At 37.0% G+C, this 20,674-nt stretch overlaps 1 protein-coding gene across 11 annotated transcripts in view; it reads left to right on the top strand.

The window, feature by feature from the left end:
* Nucleotides 1–20,674, top strand: part of DST (dystonin) — a 311,102-nt gene that overhangs the window by 240,680 nt on the left and 49,748 nt on the right. For 9 of the 11 annotated variants that reach the window (XM_054822953.1, XM_054822942.1, XM_054822944.1 and 6 more), the window contains 12 exons: nucleotides 1,500–1,661; nucleotides 2,713–2,883; nucleotides 4,198–4,364; nucleotides 6,511–6,670; nucleotides 6,926–7,252; nucleotides 7,430–7,514; nucleotides 8,623–8,864; nucleotides 9,871–10,077; nucleotides 13,714–13,833; nucleotides 14,012–14,119; nucleotides 15,835–16,053; nucleotides 19,071–19,274. In XM_054822953.1, coding sequence (XP_054678928.1) covers nucleotides 1,500–1,661; nucleotides 2,713–2,883; nucleotides 4,198–4,364; nucleotides 6,511–6,670; nucleotides 6,926–7,252; nucleotides 7,430–7,514; nucleotides 8,623–8,864; nucleotides 9,871–10,077; nucleotides 13,714–13,833; nucleotides 14,012–14,119; nucleotides 15,835–16,053; nucleotides 19,071–19,274 — 2,172 coding nt within the window. The remainder of the gene's footprint in view (nucleotides 1–1,499; nucleotides 1,662–2,712; nucleotides 2,884–4,197; nucleotides 4,365–6,510; nucleotides 6,671–6,925; nucleotides 7,253–7,429; nucleotides 7,515–8,622; nucleotides 8,865–9,870; nucleotides 10,078–13,713; nucleotides 13,834–14,011; nucleotides 14,120–15,834; nucleotides 16,054–19,070; nucleotides 19,275–20,674) is intronic. The other 2 variants (XM_054822951.1, XM_054822949.1) reach the window with 1 other exon arrangement.

Here is a 20,674-nt window from a genome sequence, read left to right as displayed (position 1 = left end):
TGTTCTGGTAAACTTTGGCCTCAGCAATAATTGTAATTTATTTTAAGCTTCCCTCTGCAAAGAATGCATGCGTTTTTAAAGGACAGCTTATGGAGATCAGTCCTCTCTGTGGTAGGACGTTGCTCTTAAAAGATGAGGCTTTATGGCACATAAAGGAAGAATTAGTTACAGATTCTGTGTGGAAATATTATTCTACCTCCTCCCCACCCTACAGTCAAGAAAAACACAAGCGTTTTCCTTTTTCTGGCAGCAGCCAGCTGCTTGCACTCTCTTAAGTTTTCATGTAACCACAGTCTTACAGTTTTCAGGATTGGGGTTTTTTTTGTGTCCGTAGGAACAAAATTCTTAGGGGTGCTTAATTTATTTTACCCCTCGTGTGTAGTGTAGTTGCTCTAGCTTCTGGATTGATTTGTCAAGCTGGTGGAAGCGTGCTCAGCCACCTGAGGCCTGCTGCTTTAAAAGCAGTTACTTGCCACACAGTGTTTGATGCAAAAGAGGAGAGTCACTGGTATGTTCAGAGTGATCCCTGCTTTTCAGGATGCTGAGAAAGGTTGCTTTGAATGCACTAAGTGTACACCAAAACTGTTACTGAATGCTGCTATAGAAATAGAAGGATTTAGGGTCAAAAGTTGAGCATTCTTTAGCATTGTTTATTCATTGGTTATTTTTCACTAGCCTGTGTAATTAATTCAGGGGCTTCAGGCCATTTTCTGATCTCATTGACACTGGTGTCAGTGCAGCCTAATGCAGTTGAATACAAATGGAGATTTACATTGCTGTTGCTAATGGTAGTAATCTGGCTCTGAAAAGCTTAAATACCTGAAAGAGTAAAAGAAAGCAAACAGAAAACTGCTCAAACTGCTGTTTGGGTACGGTCAAAGCCCTGGCAATTTGCAAGAATATCCCTCTGAATGAAAACCCATTCTCCTGGGCGGCCGCTGGGATACTGTTTCAGCAGCATCTGTAGTGCCTCCTCCTCGCTTGTTACCATTATATTCTCCTAAAAACTACCTTAAAATCTCCCTTTTTTCACTGCTGCTTCAACTTCAAACTTTTGCTTTTGTCCTAATTTAAAAAAAAAAGCCTGATTGTCTCTCTTGGTGTGTGTTTGTTTATTTGAGGATAATTTAACAATCCTTCTGTGCCATTTTTTGCTAGATTTTATAGACAGATAATTAAACAGGTGAGTTTCTCTGGTCTTGAATTTTTCCCTCTATTAGAAGTTCGGGTCCCGTCCCCAGTCCTGTCCCACCACCACCCCCCACCACCACCCCTCCCCCCCAAAAAAAATAATCTTTCCCCCCTTCTCTCTCCCTTTCCTTCCTGTCTAAAACTACTCATGGAAATGTACATCAGGTGCTGATGAGGAATGGTTTCCTTTCTTTGAGACACCAATTTTCAACAATTTTTTTTGGTGTTGCATACTGTGATATAAACACCAGATGCATTTTATGTCACAAGATACGATGTTTCATGTGTGTCTTGGATTTCAACTGCAGGTATTCCAGAAAGAAGAAATTGAACCCCTGCAAGTAAAACAACAGGAGGTAAATTGGTTGGGTCAAGGCCTTATTCAAAGCGCTGCTAAAAGTACAAACACAGAAAATCTTGAACATGACCTTGAAGATGTCAACACCCGATGGAAGACTCTTAATAAGAAGGTTATTTTGTATACTATTGTGCTTTTGTAGTGTTCTGTTTTCTGATTATTTGCTTGCTGACGTCTTTCAAAATAGAGGAAATTGAATACTCACTAAGAATATGAATTATATCACTTGTATTACTATAATTTATAAGGTTTTGTCAAACTTTCTGTATGTCTGTCCTGGATTTTTATTCAGGAGAGACTCCTCTAGGACTATGTGTTCCTTCCTGCTTAGGAAGTTCGGTAACCCAATCAAAGAGGTTGGAGTTGTGACACATTCATGGGAAAGGTAGCTATGTCATTTGTAGCCACCCACTTTCAAGTAGTTGTTTTTCAGTCTTTGTTCGTATGATTTTTCACAGTGTTGTATTCATTCATGTACACTGTTGTACCCATGCAGAACACAGAGCAGTGATACAGCCCAGCTTTGTGTGACTGGTGGCACATTTCCTTTGTAGCACCTTAAGGATTGTATTGCTTGAGACATGGAAAGGTACCACTGCTTTGGAAATCTGGCTGTAGATGTTTCTGTGTGCTTTTTAAGAGACCGCTTCCAGCAGTAGCTGCTATTGGAAAATGAAAAGGGTGGGAAGTAGAAATCGCACTGATTTTTCTCCGCTGTGTCTTCCAGGAGGAGTAATGCAGCAGAACCACAGACACCTGTAGTTCATCTGTTTGCTCTCTCCTTTTCTATTTCTTCTTCCCTTTGAAGGAATTATTGCCCCTTATTAAGAGTTCCTGGCTCGGTCTTTCTATAAGGAAAATAAAGACCATCTGAAACACAAACATCCTGTCAGTGTATTTGATAATACCATAGCTATATAAAACAGGAGTATATCTTGTAAGGAACTACTAGAGCAGTCTGATTTACTGGGAGTCAACTTCTTTTCATTGAATGTCTGTAGCCCCAAGAAATTAATGCTAGATTGTGCCATAGTGCTGTTATGAATAGCTATGAAAATGAGAGTATTTGTTTGTGATGTTGCCAGATGTTCTACAGATTTTGGCTACTTGTTTCACAGAAATAAAAAGAAAAGGTGAGTATGGTGTGATCCTCTGTTTTTCAGGTTGCCCAGCGTGCTGCACAATTGCAGGAAGCTCTTCTTCACTGTGGGAGATTTCAGGATGCCCTTGAATCTCTGCTTAGCTGGCTCATTGATACAGAAGACCTTGTAGCTAATCAGAAACCACCATCTGCTGAATTCAAAGTTGTGAAGGCCCAAATACAAGAACAGAAAGTAAGTGAAATGCCTTCAGAATCTCTCTCCTTCCACTGTATCAATGAGAATAAATTTCTAGTCTTTGGCAAAGCATAAAATCTGTTCAAGTGTATTATATTACACTGAAGTGTGCTGAGGTGTTTAAAGCGGCCATCTGTTCGATACTTAGGAATCTGTCCAGGGTGGGGAGAAGTGCTCATCTTCTGGGACATAAGACAAAGAGTGACACTGTGCAATCTGAGCTCTGCTTAGAATTATTAACACTATCTGGAAAGGATTGTTAAAGGTCCATTGGAAAAAGAGGAAACATAAAATCCAGTGTTTGGCCATTTGGAAAGTAGGAAATTAAAACCAGTAAATTTTCATTGTAATAATCCCAAGGTAATGTTGCAGATTATGAACTTAAATACTTGGCTCTTAATCCTGATTGTGATCTGATCGTTGTTGGTAATTAGTTGGAATGCTGTTGGGAAATGGCCTGTGCTAATGTAGAAGCGCTATCAGTGTTGTCAAGTTTTGCAAATTTTCATAACAGTTATAGAAAAAAGAACCGTAATATAGATCATGAAACATACAGTCTGTGCAGTTGGACTGTGTTGCCCACTGCCACCCAGAGATTTAATGTAAAGTTATGGTCGATACAGGTTGTCATGTTGGGATATCTACAGAGGCAAAATGTTAATGTTACCAAAGGCAACAAGAGAATGGAGGAAGGGAGGATTTTAGACAGAGGTGTATTTTATTCTTCACAGAGGAAGCAGTTAATTTACTGGACTAGATCAGTGAAGTCAGTTGTATCTCAAACAAATGATGAGTCGATTATACCTATATATATCTATTTTATATCTATAGATATATTTCATATCTATTTTCCTATCTCTCTATATATTAGAATTATCTTCATGTTGCCAAATGTAGAAGGGCATGCAGCTTTCTCAGAAATGTTCCTATAAAATGTATCAGATAGTCTAAATAGCTTGTTTCCCTCTGTGGTATTAAATAGAACTCGCTCTGTATGTTCACTCTTCGGGCTGCCACACGTCTTTACCCCATGGAAACCAAAGAGGTTGTTTGGGCTTGGTGAAACTCTGCTGTTCATAGCAAAACAACTGAGAAACTAAAATGAGCATGTGTTGAGGGGGATGGGTTTAGTGTATGTGTCTCTCTTTGATTAGCATTATTCACACTTTCAGCACAATATAGGCATTACTTTTTCTTTTTTTTTTTTTTTTTGCTTTAACATGTTTTCAAGAAGTCTCGCTCCTTCTGTTTTTACACTTGTGTTATTACAATGTTTCTTAATAGCCTGATGCCTGATTGCTTTCTTTGTAGCTTCTCCAGAGGTTGCTGGATGACCGCAAGCCTACCGTTGAGGTAATCAAGCGTGAAGGGGAGAAAATTGCAGAGTCAGCAGAACCTGCTGATAGAGTGAAAATCTTGAAACAGTTGAGTTTCCTGGATAGTCGATGGGATGCATTGCTCAGTAAAGCTGAAGCAAGGTACTTGAAATTCTTTCATAGATTTGAAAAATGCAGACATAGCATGTGATAGATGATTAGAAGCAGCATGTGGAACTCTAGAGTGTGAAATCTTGTAAGTGCTATCATTCTTGTTATTACATTACATTGTGTCGATATAATAGGTCCTCTGAAGGTATGTATCTTCTGAATATTTTATCTCTATTAGCTCATGAGAATGCAAGTTTCTTGATGCAAGAACCTGTTTTGCATAGGATCAATTGCAAATTTTACACTTAAATAATAATAATGATGTTCCGTTGCAACTTCAAAACCCTGACGTGCTGCTACAAAGCGGGGGGGATTCAGTTCTTCTTCTCTTTTTCTGTTTGGTGTCATCCATATAATTACTTTCTACAACTTAGCGATCCTCATACTGTCAGTTGCTGATGCACTTAGGCAAGGTGCTGAGCTCCTTTACTCTCAAGAAGAAAAAGGACCATCAAAGTATGTAGGTATATTCTAGCAACACAGAAGATACTTTTAAAGACATTGCAGTCCAATTTGAGTTCCAATTAAAAATCAACAAAAAAACCCCAACAACAAAAAATGTACACACAGTATCTGTGTATACACACACAGATTTATGAATTGTTTTTAATGTATAAAATACCTGAAAAGTTATGAACTGTAAAGTGGCTTTGAAGAAATCTTGGTTGAAAGGGTTGCTGAACAAGTTTTCTGGGTGGGGATGTGAAAAAAACGTTCAGAGTAGAGAGAAGAGTGTGCATAAGAGGTGGTCTGAAAAAGACATATAATTGAGAACAAGAAAGGACTTGGAAAGGTGAAGAAAAGGATTTTAAGTGGACAGTGAAGCTTTACAATGAAGAACAAATGGATGTGTTGGGATTTGGGTGCTTAGAATGGCATTGAACTCACCTCTGTTGTCTCCTACTCCTTCTGGTAGCCTTTATTTACTTCCTTTACTCTGAACCTCTTTTGTTACCTCATAGTAATAATAAGATTATTTAATTAGTAGAGTTAACCACTAATAGACCATTACTTCCTTCTTTTTTTTTTTTTTTAATTGAAGGAATCTGACTCATTAGCTGGGGTAAACGTTAATGTCATGTTTAATTTAATATTATCCTCCCAGTCTGGTGATACTTAATTAAAAATAAAATTGCAACTTTTTCCAAGTCATCTATTAGCTGCAAGCTTGTCTCCATTTTTTCTTTGGCCAGTCTCTAGAAATGAAGAGATTTGAGAATAATTTTGAAAACTGTCTAGAGTACTTCAGTGAGTGTTCTGTGGCTAAGTTTGTTAAGTCTACCTTGTTTACAAGCCTTGGAAAGCATGTATAAACATAACTTTTTTCTGGATTGAAATCCCCATTTGAAAAACAATATTGCGATGCTTTTCATGTAGGGCAAATCTCTCTTAAAAGTCTGCTTGAATGAAATTTATTCAGCAGTGGTTGTAGAGGAGACTCTTCCTGTAATCAGGAGCCTTCTCTGAAATGTAATAATCTGAAACAGAAATGTTTTTAGATAGCGCTTTTATATTTTGGAGGTCAGGTCTCTGTGCTTTGTTAATGTCATCTCACTAACTTCAGTGAGAGCTTTTATCCAGAACAAGAGATGCAAAAGTAGAGCCAAATAGTTCTGTTCACATCATTGAACAAATGTTTAAAGATATTTTACAATGCTGAGGAAGCATGACAATATGTTCTGGTTCAGTAAAGCCTTTCCCTAACTTTAAAACATGTATGATAGTCAAGGGAATGTAACTTGATGCTTAAAGACAGCTAGAAACTTGAGAACTATTCTAATTGGATATAAAACAATGTTTTGCTGAATTGAGTGCTAGATCATTTTTAGCAACAAGTATATGAATAAAGAGATATTCTTTTTATTTGCAAAACTTGCATATTAGCTAGAAGAATTTCAAACAGCTTCAGAGGGTTTTTTTTTAAATTTTATTTGATTTTTACTTTACTTTGGTTTTCATAGAGTATCATGGGTATATTCTGTTTCATTTGGTGACTGGTTCCTACAATAAGACAGAATTATTTCCCTTTTTTTTTTTTTTTTTGCAAAGGATTCAAGGGGCTTTTTTAAAAAAAAAACAACACTATTTCACACTTACTTCATCACAAAAAATAACCTTTCTCTTGGCATGTTGATAGGAACCGTCAGCTGGAAGGCATCTCGGTGGTAGCACAGCAGTTCCATGAAGCTCTGGAGCCACTGGTGGAGTGGCTGACCGCCACAGAGAAGAGGCTTGCAAATGCAGAACCCATTGGAACGCAGGCCTCCAAACTGCAGCAGCAAATTTCTCAGCATAAAGTAAGATACAAACCACACACTTGATTGTGTCTCATTCTTTTTGGACACTTCTGTAAAGTACAACACAACTGGCAAAGCTGTTGTGGTGTACCTATGTTTTACCATACTGAATTTTTTTTCTGTAATTTAAGTTTTATGTATTTATGTTGGCAATATATCCTTTTACGTTCAGTTTTTATTGAGTTCCACTTATGTTTCTTTTATGATTTTCTGATTTTCTTTTCCATTATTCTTCATTACTTAAAAAAAATATAGGCCCTAGAAGATGATGTCCTAGCTCACAATAAGAGTTTACATCAGGCCATTAGCACTGGTCAGTCTCTAAAGACTATGATCTCCAGGGAAGATAAAGATATGGTGCAGGAAAAGCTAGATTCTTCTCAGGCCCGATACATTGAGATTCAAGAGAAGAGCAACAGCAGGTCTGAACTTCTCCAGCAAGCTTACAGCAATGCTCAGATTTTTGGGGAGGACGAAGTTGAATTGATGAACTGGCTGAATGAAATCCATGATAAACTGAGCAAACTGTCAGTCCAAGATTGCAGCACAGAATTGCTTGAGAAACAGCACTCTGCACTACTGGTATTTTGATTTCTGTTCATTTATTATTTAACTAATTTTTAAATTTGATTTATATTTCCATACTTCATTTATTTTTCATTAAGATATTATTTTGTTTAAAATGACGATATGCTTCTTCCGAATAAAAATAATATATTTTTTTATGTCTGTGCTGACACAAATGGCCTTTTCTCTTAGGATCTTCAGGAAGAGATTATTCTTAGAAAACAAAATGTTGATTTGGCTATACAAAATGGCTTAGAGCTGCTCAAGCAAACAACAGGTGAGAGCTTATATAAAACCATGATTCATCAGGCTTTTTTTGTTGTAATTGTAAGTGCTTATGAGAAAATCAAAGTGGAACTTGTAAATATTAGTCCATATTTGCTGGTTAAAGCAGTCATAATTGTTTATTTTAATAAAGGTTTGAGGTCACGGTAGGTTATGGTTTTGGGCCAAATTTACTATTAATGTAAATGAGCAAAAGTCCTTTTTTGCCTGTAGAGAATTTGGTCCTTGAATCCTTTATTATTTTTAGTGGAAAATTACTTTAGTGAACCTACATTCCATTCCTAATAGCAAGTTATGGACATTACTCATAATGGAGGGCTGTTTGGCAGTGGACGCAGTCAATTCCCTGCAGGCATCCACAGATGAACGAGATATTAGACTACCTTTTACTGCAAGAGGAAGGCTTTGTCCATTGGAGCTAATACTGTGGGAAACATTGCATTCCAGTTGTACACAATGTGTCTGTTCTGTAAATCAACATCTGTCCAGATTTTCCAGTACTTCTAAAGTTTTTTGAACTCTTTAAGACACACATATGGTTGGGGGCGGGTGGGTATCCTTTTCTGTTCCAAACTTAGGCATTATACATAGTCTATAATGCAATCTGAGTATACACTGATAAATTTCAGTACGTTGTTTTTGTTTTAGCCTTTTGAATTATGTTTCAAGTAGATAGTAATGAGGGTATACAGTGATGTCAAGTATTACCGTAATTGAAAATCTGTTTATATTTTGTTGATTGTTTTCCTTCACATTTTCAATAACCCTTTTATAATCTTTGTGAATTTAAGGGTGGATTTTTTTTTTAAAGAACATTTGTGTTAAATATTGGAACTAAGTCCTTACTTTCTAATAGTTTAGTAAAACAGAAAAAAGACAGAAGGACAGATCATGAGCTGAGGTAAACTTTGTAGCTCTTTGGACTTTAGTGACAGTAGGATAATTTACAACAGTTGAGGATTGACCTTGTCATCTTGTTTGGGTTATTTGATAAATTAAATACTGAGATTTCTACAATAGGTGGGGTTTGGGATTTGGAGGGGGTTTTTTACTTTTAAGTATTTGTGATCACAGGAAATAATATCCCTCTGATATTTTAGGTGATGAAGTTGTAATAATTCAAGATAAACTGGAAGGCATTAAAGCAAGATACAAAGACATTACAAAACTGAGTTCTGATGTATCCAAGACCTTAGAGCAGGCTCTGCAGCTTGCAGGTCAACTGCACTCAACTCACGAGGAACTCTGCAAATGGCTTGATGACGTGGAGGTGGAGTTACTCTCATATGAAACTCAGATACCAAAGGGTGAAGAATTAAGCCAAGTACAAGAAAGACAAAAAGTATGTTTTAGAACCTGTGAATAATTTATTGCTGTATGATTCAGATAGGTTTTGTGTTAACTTACATTTGGCATGAAGTTGTTTTGTGAATAACTAACTTTGGCCTCAGATCATTTGACTAAATGTAACAGTAGTTAAGAATTGAATTCACTTTCCAGAGTCATCTGTTATAATCACTTACAAAATTGGGCTGAGGTTTATTTTTAGCACAAGAGAAGCACAATATTTCCTTTTTATTCAAGCTGCTACCTAATCCTGGGAAAAGTCTTAAGTTGTCAAACAAAGTTATCTTGGTTCTTTAGTTGTGACCTGGATAAAATCCTATGAAGTATAAAAAGAGTTAGCATTTTATATATATATTGCTAATCTTGTTTAACAATATTTATTTTGAAAGAAAAATTGTAGTATAAACTGGATGGTGAGGACCATGTTGGAGGAAGCTTAAAAAATTTTTTTCCATTAAATTTCTTATATGTATAAAAAGAATTGAAACAGCATTGGGGGTTTCTGTACAGGTGAAAACTCATTCCTGAAGCACCGTGTGATGATTTGATTGGAATTCAATCCAGTCATTGCTCATTTAAGAAATCACTTGAATTCATTGTGGTTTGCTTTATTGCACGCCTGATTTCACTTGCTGGTGAAGTTGCAGGTTGCAAAGAATATCTGTTAGTTTTATTTGCTTTCATTGCTTTATTAAGTAGTAACAACTCTTACAAAATTACAAAGACTTTAAAGCTATCATACTGACTGCAGAAATATATTTAAGATTTATTCTGTAGAAAATTCTCTTCAAGAATCACCCATTTTTCTGTCACATGGCTTACAGTATCAAAAAGCTAATACAACTGAGCTGAAAATAGGTGCGCTAATTTATCCCTTTGGTTTGCCAGGAAAACGTTTCAGTTCCAGACTCATGGAGTAGTTGAAAGAACAAAAAACCGTGTGCAAGCTCTATGCGTTCAGCTCATATGCTGGCATGTTTACTTTAAATCGCCTTTTTCAGGAGTTGAAAAAAGAAGCAAAGAACAACAAAGGCTTACTGGACACTCTGAATGAAGTTGGCAGTGCCTTCCTGGAGCTGGTGCCATGGAGAGCCAGAGAGGGGCTCGACAAGATGATAACAGAGGACAACGAACGTTACAGATTAGTGAGTGACACGATCTCTCAGAAGGTGGATGAGATTGATGCTGCCATGCTGAGATCCCAGCAGGTACTGAAAACTGTTCTTTGGGCAATAACAGTCTCTGACCATGTGTACCTGAACAAAAGGTGTCCTTTAATAATGTTGCCAAAAGTTTATTGTGCTTGAGCAGCAAAAAGCCTGTTTGAATGAAATGGGACTCCACTGTTAAGATAGGAGTACCAGAACTCAGCTAATCTGTACACTGTTGTAGTTGTCTGCCTTCTTGTTGACACAAACATCAGTTTTGTAGCTAAAATTGCTGTAACTATCCTGTGGCTCCTTTAGTGGGAGTTTGCTTAAGTAAGAACTGAACAGCCCATGTCTTCTGTAGATCGTGTTGTGTTGAGTAAAATATGGTCCAGATGCCCAGCCAATTTTACTAGATGCAACACTGAAATAACTAGGGTTGCCACACCTTTTAGCATCAGCTGACTGTCTAGCTCCTCTGTACTTTCCACAATTAAAAGCTGGATCATCTTGTTCAAGCTGTAGTGGAGGATTTAAATAGCAATTGCTTTTATTTGTATCCACAATGCTTTTCTTGGGGCTCAAAAATTGAGTTATTTAGTATGTGGAGGTTTCTGTACAGGCATAGAGGTATTTATATGGGTACACTTTGAGAACTGGCACTCTAATTTCATCACTAAATAGTCCCATATTTAAGCTTGCATATAAATGCATCATGGAAACACAATTTTACAGTGTCTGCATAAAAATACTGGTGAAGATTTCTGTTTGTGCTAATAGTTCCCATAAACAGTTGTAAGAGAAAGCATGTGTGATATTTTCAGTTTGCTGAAAGCTGACTAAAAGAGACTGGCAATAATTCGAATCCCCTTGTAACTGAGGTTAAAAATAACTTAATGTTTCTTTTAAGGGGTTTGCTATGAATATTATCTTGTCTCATTAACCAAATTAAGGGTGATTTTTGTAGTGAGTGATAAGCTGAGATAGGAGAGTATGTGTTGGCTCTCCTTCAACTTTTCTGAATTCTGTGAGTATGTTGAACACAGGTTCAGCAGATTCAGGTCCAGGCATAAAAGGTCCAGAGCTGCTGCTGCACTAACTAATGTTGTGAGGGCACATTGCACATCCTGCATACCCTTAACCTCCGCTTCAGCCCAAATCACATCACCACAATATACTCCTATACACTATATCCTATGATAAACATCAAGTGGCTTAACACGCTTCCCGTGAAGCTACTTTCCATTTAGTTCAGAGAAAGACCATGCAAAATAAAAAAAATCTTTGGAGAAGTTAGTGCTCTGTAGGCTTTACCCTATGGCAACTTGTTGAAGTTCCTGTACTATTAAAAAGTTTTGGGTGGAGGACAAAGCCACCAAGAAGATGAGGGTTCAATTGGAGTAGTCTGGGGTTTGTGCTAGATGTTACTGGACCAAGGTGAAAAATGCAGTAAGCTGTATGAACAGCTAAGCATATTGTTCTATGTTGTGAATGGGAGCTGGAAGGCTTAATACACTAATGCAGTGTCCTGTTTTTTAACTACCTGGGCAAAATGCCCCTAGAGATAAATGTAGCTATGTGTTTTAATCTTCATTTCTCAATACCGAAAGCATTGGTCAGTGTTTTACCCTAGTGAAGGAGTGCTACATGGAAACAGAAGGTCATATTCTACTTTTGGCTTACTTGTTCTTCACTCTAAAGCAGCCATAGAGAGTGCTTTAGAAAGCATTCACGGAGCAAATCACAATGCTGTCATATTCAGAAGTCAATCATTGCTGGTTAGAAGAAAAAGTACCACAATGAATTATGCTTGGTTAAACTGGGTGGGGATGAATAGATGATTTTATAGTGACTCAAGTGAAGTTCAGGGCTCATAAATAACTGTCATGCATAATGGGAAGAAAACACTTCAAATTTTGGATGCAGAGAGTACCAATTTTGTGTTTTTTATTCTCTAATGTTATATTTGGATATCACAAATTGGAAAGCCTATGACCTCGGCAGATGGAGTTTAGAGCCCTGTCCTTCCTCGATGCTATGTAACCTAGAAGTTTCACTGCCATGCCTTGATTTTGTTTATTTTCCATTAAATACTTGTTCAATATTACTTGTGGATATTTGGTATCAGGAAGTCACATTGGAGTTAATTTGTACATCTAACACATTTGAAATCAACTTCTTCATTTTGATCATAGATAGATGGGTTTCTGAAGAGCCTGGTTGTGAACTGCAGTTTCTAAAGCCAGGATTTAACTACTGCTGCTGTGCTTCGTGCTAATGTTGACAGTACTAATTGTTTCAGAACATACCTTTCTATTAGGAAGTCACGATATTTAGGACAAAACTTACTTTGTGTTACTTTAAACGAGAAATGACATACAGTGAAAAAGAATGTTTGCTCTCTTTCATGTAGCAAATGGATTATAAAGGCTGAAAAAGATTGACTCATAAAGAATGAAATCTCAGAACTGCTGCTTTTGTTTTTGTGTGACTCATGATTAACCACTAAGACAAGACTGATTTAGTGGCTAAAGTGAACTCCAGCTAGGTTACAGGAGCAGGGCTGTCATGGTCGACAGCCACAAAGGCACAGACCAGCAGATTTAAGAGACGAGTGTGGTCAGGAAGTGACTTCTGAGAAAAGTGTGGGTATGAACAACGCGAGTAGCAGGTATATGACAAAAAAAGTCTTGATAGACTTTCACAGTAACTCAGAATCATATTAATGTTCAGCTAATTGCAGTGGGGGTCAGTTTAAAATATGTAAATGCATAAATTAGTTCTTAGTAGTTTCAGTAATGAGTGTTTCGTGCATCTCATCATCCCATGTAATATTTCTCTATGGCTTAATCTCAAAGCCGCCCCCGTTGCGTGCTGCAGCATGTGTGTGCTAAGATACATGCCTCTAAACTTGAAGAGAGAATGTATGATTTTTTTAATATTTGGTCTCACTTTTCAGAAGAATTACATCCCCCATATACTTCTTTTCAGGATCTCATGCTCTCCTTCACAAATTAGTAAGAAACAGATCCTTAAATCCTCTCATTACTTTAATGCTTTGAGGTAATTTCTGAACCTTTCAAATGTTGACTAATGGTAGTCAAAAGTTAATCATTTAGGAAAAGGACTGGCTGCACCCAGATGCCCCAAAGAATGTTCATATTTAATCCTAGGTCTAGTTTTGGACGAAATCCTATCTTTTCTGAATTCAGTGAGGTTTTTCCACTGACTTAGTAGAATTGTGACTGTTTTGCCTGTATCGTTTTATACCAAAGCAGCTCTTAAGATTAGAAGTATAACATCAAACAACTATTTCTTAGGATAATTGCAACACTAGCAGTAATAATAAACATAGAGATGGAAAAGACATGTGAATGTAGAATAAAATGAAAATAAACAGTCTAGTTAAAATTCTGAAATTATAATTTGCTTATGTCTGTTAGAGAGCTGTAGGCTTTGTAAAAATGTATTTGCTTCTGTTGCTTTGTCACACTTATGAATCAAGACACTTGTAATCCCTCAGAATAATTTTGGAGTTTGGATTTAATTTATATAAAAATGTGATGCAGAAAGAGAGTTGCTATCTTTCTAAGAATTCAAAAGTATGCTTTTTGATCATCTTTAAAATTTTTGAAACAGTCATTCTAATTTCATGTCTATAGAACCACTGAACTAATTCATGTCTCCCTCGTTTAGTTTGATCAAGCAGCTGATGCTGAATTTGCCTGGATTGCAGAAACAGAAAATAAACTGATGTCTCTGGGTGATATTAGGCTTGAGCAAGACCAGACCACGGCTCAGCTACAAGTTCAAAAGGTAAAAGAAATGCATTTCCAACTGTCATGTTAATTATTGGCCTGCACACTCTCCATCTAGAAAATGTACTGGCATAATTTAATTTTCAGTCCATCATAATGCACTTCAAAAATAGTTTTTGCTCCACGTACTCTGTTTTTGTTTTTTCTTTTGCTGACCAATTTTGTTGTGTTTCAAGGCTTTTACCATGGACATTTTGAGACACAAAGATAATATAGATGAACTTGTTAAATCTGGGGATAAGATTATGAACACGTGCACCGAAGAAGAGAAACAGACCATGAAGGTAAAGTTCCTTAAATTGCAGCTACAGCAGTAGATATGCAGACAATATGTAAGTAGAAGGATTCCTATAGTGTCTTTTCTTAAATACTAATGAAAAAGCATTAATTACAGCCGGTTCTAGTCTGAGGATTGTAATGCTAGAAGAAATGCTGTTGTATATAACTCTACTTCCTTCAGGATGTTCAAAGAGCAAACACTGTGTACTTGCTTCGTTGCCTGACACTAATTTGGAGTCCCATTTATCATCTTCATCCATGGTAAATAGTATTTTAGCCAATGGACGATTGAGTGGATAGGTATTAGTCATCTAGGGTGGTGTGTGTGGAATCTGGCTGTTTATCTTCCCCAGTTCTCTGGGGTCAGTGATGCTCTGGGCATGCGTATTTCTGTGCCAGATTCAGTGGCCGTGCACCTCAGCGTGAATCTTTACTTTCATTTCAGCTGACTTCAGTGTAGGCCTTACTTCCTAAGATTATTCCATCCTGTTGACTGACACAGCCCATGAAAGCATTCTTCTGCCTTTGTTTATTACACACACACAGAGCCTGATGTTGAGGCTATATATATATGCAGAGATATTTTTTTGTGTTGGCATTTAAGACTGTGTTAGTTGCAGGGTTGGGATTTTTGCTAAATTATGGTGAGGCTGGATGTGTTGCATAAATTTAGTCCTTCCAATGACCACCCTCCTTGAACAGCAATACTTTGCTAATTGTGCCCTGCTACAGGATAGCTGAATAAATTTGATTTGCTCTTAAGTGAATTTAAAATAGATGAGATGTTCTGTCTATGAAACTGTAGTCATAAGGGAGAGCAGTTTTATGTGAGTCTCTATTAAATATTTGTCAAAAATACTGTATATCTGTGGGTTAGGCTATGTTTTGTCCTTTGGATAGCATCTCTATACTTAATTTACATGCAAGACATAACAAATGAAAGGATAGCTTGTTCTGCCAAAAAAGATTCTTTACTTCATGTTCAATGGCTTGCTTATATGTCTAGTTTTTCCAAGGCTAGCATTTATGTGCACGGTCACATATAATATTTCATAAAAATGATAACATGGGCAGTCTTCCACAGGAAAAAATGTATAGCTAGTTGATACTTTCTTTTTTTATCACATGCTCAAATACAGTAGATATGTAATGTTTAAACCTTGTAGTTCTATCATATTATTAATGGTAACACATCCGCATTAATTAATGTATGCTAACCTGGAAAATAATGTTTTGTGGTTTGTGTTGCAAGTTTGTAAGCTACAAGCACAACAGTATACCCTACTCTTTTGCCAGACGTAAAGAAAAAACCCACAGATATTTGTGTATTGTTCACGATGCTTTGATTCAGAAATGCTGTGGAAAACTTAAGTTTCTGCCAAGTGTCACTGAAGATAAGCATCTTCAGTAAGGAAGTGGGGCTAAGATCTGCAATCAAATAATTTGCAACTTGACTAGAAGCCCTATGAATAAAGTGTTATTTGTAAATATCAATATCATTAAATATGTTCTAATTACTTTGGGATTTGGCAGAGTACTTTCAATCTCCCGCAGTATTGATTCTGTCCACCTTAAACAGTGATACTGTAGAAACATTATCAAAACTAAAACTTGGTTCACTGTGGTTTGGCACTGTAATTATCAAAGACTGTTTAGAAAAGAAGGTAATAGACATGTGGAAAAACATACATTGCTATTTTTTGTTAATATTATTTTACAGAAAAAAATTGAAAGCCTCTTACAGAAATATGATGCCGTCTGTCAAATGAACTCTGAGAGAAATCTCCAGCTGGAACGGGCTCAGTCGCTGGTTAACCAGTTCTGGGAGACATATGAAGAGCTTTGGCCATGGTTAACTGAAACAGAAACAATCATCTCTCAGCTTCCTGCGCCAGCCCTTGAATATGAAACTTTAAAGCAACAACAAGAAGAGCATAGGGTAAGCGTTTTGCCAGTTTTGAAAAACAAAAGTGTCAAAAGCCAAGTAGTATTCTGGTTAGAACTGTGAAGTACTCTGCTAAATGCTGAAAACCCAGACTGTTATACTTCTTTTGAAAAAAGAATTATTTAAAATAATAATACAAAAGAAATACATTTTCAGTCATGCCTCTACTGTTTCCCAAAGTGCGCGTGCAAACAATATTCTCTGGGGAAGGCAACAAACAATGTATAGGCATAAGAGAGGGCTAAAGGGGAAAAAATGCCATTGTCGTGAGAGAACTGAGCACACGAAAGTTAGTCAGTATTAGAACGAACCAAACCCCTAAACAGAACGGATGTGGGATGTTATAGCAAGAAACAAAAGAAGATAAAACATGACTATCTGAAGAACTGGAGTACCTGCTGTCAGCATGCTGAAAGTGAAATGCTGCCTTTGTGTACTGTCTGTATACAAATACGCACATATGTTGATCTTATGTACATGTAAAAAATTTGGCTTTTGTTTTGTTGATATTGTTGGAACTAAACTTAGCTGAGCCAGGAGGATGGACAATTAGAGGGCAAAGAATTGATTGCTTGGGTTCAGCCAATCCCATAATCATTTCTCATGTCAAGTATGTTTATTATGTAATAATTAAATAATTGTTTACCATAACATTACAAAATAGAGGCAGCAGTTTTGTAGGCTGGCCACCATATGGGCTTTCTTACATGGAGGAGTAATCATCTGGGGTAAAAATTAGTACATTTCATATATGGCTACATGGAATCAGATGTGTCCTACCGAGGTTAAAAACCTGCATGTTTTGGTGCATGCAAAGCCCGTATGGCTACTGGAGATACCTGTCTGAGCATAGAGTAACTAGGTTTTTTCATTTTAACTGCCTTCAGTGAAGTGACTTGGCTTAGATAGGATGAGCCCTGACTTCAAAGTCTTGTTTACTCTGAGACCAGTTAATGAAGATGTGCCACTCTTATGTACTGGTAAACACTGGGTTCACTCATTTGTTGTCCTATTATGCCCATAATGAACAAACAGGCTCTATTAAGACTAGCTGTATAACATGAGCTTTACAAACTATTTTGATTAGTCACCACGAACCAAATCATGCTTGCTTTACTTACAGGATTGTTCCTCATCTACTTTAATCATTCTGCTTGCATGAGAGGCCCTGCAGATGAGCTTCTATTTTTGCATTTTCCCTGGGCTATGCCATTAGCTGAGATTTGTTTGTTAAGTAGAAGATTAATGTCAGGCAATTTTAACACATAATCTGATCTGAAATACTTATTTACTGGAATTGTTTGTTTACCCAGTAGTAGATCATGGAGAAGGCTAGATCATTTATTGTTCTATTAAAAAAAAAAGTTCTGATTGTGAATTGAAAAGTTTTCTATATTCACTTACATTTCTATTCTGATGTATTTACTGATGACTATCTTTGTTCCAAGTCATGGAATTCATGATTCTGCGTGAGTAACATGCAATCAATTCGGTTTGAACTGAGCTGTGGGCAGAACATTAGCATAAGGTTTTGACCCAGAAATGTGCACTCTTGTGGCCTTGTGTCAAATCATATATTTGTGCGCAAAAATAAAACACACAAAATTACTTTGTAAAAACTTTCAAACTGTTCTTAGTTTCACCTTTTCCTCTTTTCTGCTAATCAACATCATTTTTCTTGTTGCAAGGTGTACAAATAGAGTTACATTCTTGGTAAGTAGCTAGAATCAGGGGGGGTTGTATTTTTATTGCTGTTTTGTCATCAGGGGACTGTGGAGAATCATGGTCGCTGTCTTTTCAATCTTTTCAACCCCTCCTCTTCTGGGGAAGAACAAGTAAGCAAGCCAGTATCAGGATTTCTTTTTAAGGGAAGGCCCTTAGTTGAATAGAAGAGGATTTATTTACACTAAGAGTGATATAGGCCCTTTTCTGTGTCTTCATTAATTTAAACAAACTCTGAGCTGGGAGGAACAGAGCATCTGCCTCTCATGTTCCTGCACAGGGGCTATAGGATAGAAACACGTGGAGTTCACAGCATCAAGGGGGGACAGTGCCTGACAAGACAGGGGGATTTTTCTGAAAAGGGAGGAATGAGCTGAGAAAATAAATAAAACCGGAGGGAAGGATCAGGCCACTCCCACAAAAAAACCTTTCTCTTTTGTCAGATCTATGGGTGCAAGGAAACAAAACCAAAATCCTTAGGCAAGTTGGAGGACATCTTGTGACCTTTCACTTCCACAAGCCTCTGCACGGTCTTCTGCACAGTTTTGACTTACTTTGAAGGTGGATGATGAGAGGGAGTAGACAGCCGAGATCAGATTAAATTTACTTATTAATTATTTGTTAAATTTCGTGTCAGTTAAGTAATAGCACTGTGTGAGGACAGAGAGGGGTCTTGTGGCCAGAGGGGGAGATTACTAAACTAGGTTGATAGATCTCTGCTGATAGTCTTCCTTGTCCTTTTGTCCTTTTCACTGATTTCTTTGACCTTTCCTTGTGCTAGTTTCCTCCTCTTAAATGAAGGATAATTTGAATTTATGTCCTTGCAATGCCAGTACCTCTCTCTGTGATGTTCTTCAATGGAAGGCTTTGCTCCAAGTGACAAATACCAACATGAAAAGTATATACGTGGTGGTGTTATGCACATGTCTGGAATATGGTTGCCGTTTCTGTCATTATAGGTACTAAATATGATGGGGAGTGTCTGTTGCCAGCATAATAGGCATTGTTAGTATCTTATATTTTACCTGTAATCATATGTCCTACAAGAGTATTGCACGGACCTTTCCAGTGCATCTCTAATTGTGATGTTTCATGCCTGGATAGCTCTGTGTTGGAATGGGAGCCATCACTGGCAGAGCAGTCGCTAACTTTGATGTTATTTGTGCTTTACATTAGGACGAAGGGTATTTGTTTGGAATTTCTTGCCAGCTGGATGTGTTAAAAGTGTAGACAGCTGTAATGTGGTGGTGCAAGCCTAAGAAACTGATAAGTTGTTTCATTTGTTATAGCAACTGCGTGAGCTGATCGCTGAACACAAGCCTCATATAGATAAGATGAACAAAACTGGGCCTCAGTTGCTGGAGCTGAGCCCAGGAGAAGGTTTTTCTATCCAAGAGAAATATGTGGCAGCTGACACCCTTTATAGTAAAATTAAGGAAGATGTCAAAAAGCGAGCACTGGCACTGGATGAAGCCATTTCTCAGTGTACCCAGGTATCAGTTTAAGTTTAAAGTATAATTGGATTCATTCAAATGGAAAGATACACAGACATTGTCATTTTAAATGTATATATCAAGACTAAACTGCTGTTTTAGCTGTATTTTTCAATCTAATGGCCTGTGAATGTTCATATCGCTGCTTATGGCATTGATTTTTCTTTTTATCAAGGGGTTATAACGCCATATATTGGTCAGTATTATGACTGCTGCAGTTGAAAAATGTTACTGCTTCTTAATTTTGAAGTTAAAAAAAGGAACATTTGGTCTAAAAATGTGGGATTTTATTTTCACTTTATTCTGATTTGTTTCGCTGGTCTGTTACTAGCTGATGCTTTGTTTGTATGTGGATGTCACTGCTGATGAGTTAACTTGAGTATAGTTGTATCTTGAACTTGGCAGCTTTAGTTACAGTGCGTTACGAATGCAACTAGAGGGTAGTTTGGCAGTGGTAATAGCATTTGGTTTTTGTTGCAGACCCACAAGAACTTAGCAAGCAAAGTTAGACCTCACAAGTTGTCATCATAAGCATAAAGTTCAGATCAAGTCCGTAAAAGCTGCGTATATTAGGTTCATCAGCCTATGCAGTGAACCTCAATAGAGTCTTGTTAGGTATCGTGTTCTAGAGACTTTTAAATATCGGGTTAATTGTCATTAAACCCAAGCTAAAAGTCTTTTACTCAACCCCAAATTCAGAAAAGAAGTCAGTAAAACTGTGTGCATGAACCCATACAAAAACCTGAATAAAAATACTTTGTTCTATACTGCTATTTGTATAGGAAATTCCCCTTTTTCTCTGTTGGCTGGGAATTAAGTGCTATATTCTGCTCAGGTCTAAAATGTTAAATAAAGAAATGCACCTTAAAGTTCTCATTAAGTCTACATTCTAAATAATTTTTGATATAGGTCATTGTACTTAATGTCATATTCCTAGCCCCTGCAGACTGCGTTTAAGAAGCTAAGGAAAAAAGTGACATCAGACATCATCCTGCTTTTGAGCTAGTTATAGACGTTATATTGTACTTAAAGTCATTCTAAACACCTTTCTTATTCACGCCTCTGAAAGATGACCTAGATCCAGTGGGGCTTTTTTTATCATAAATGCTGAGTCCTTCGCCTGTTTGGAGCTGCTCATTTGGAAATCAAGATGTTTACTTAGCATTCGAGTCCCTGCTTTGTATGTGATAGACATTAACATGTTGTACTGGCTAAGTACAGAAAGCAAGAATAAAAATGCATTCTTTGGTAACAGCTAGAATATAATCAGATGTTGAGAAAATACTTAATTATTTATGCAATACTTTAAGGTTCATTTTATATACATAAATGTATATGCAGATGGCAAAGCAAAACATTGTAACGCCCAGAATGTAATTTTATATAATCTCCTTTTTTTA

Source organism: Grus americana, chromosome 3, assembly GCF_028858705.1.
Source record: "Grus americana isolate bGruAme1 chromosome 3, bGruAme1.mat, whole genome shotgun sequence".
NCBI classification, from domain to species: domain Eukaryota; kingdom Metazoa; phylum Chordata; class Aves; order Gruiformes; family Gruidae; genus Grus; species Grus americana.
The sequence above is the reverse complement of the archived record's forward strand: the minus strand, read 5'-3'. Positions and strand labels throughout refer to the sequence as shown.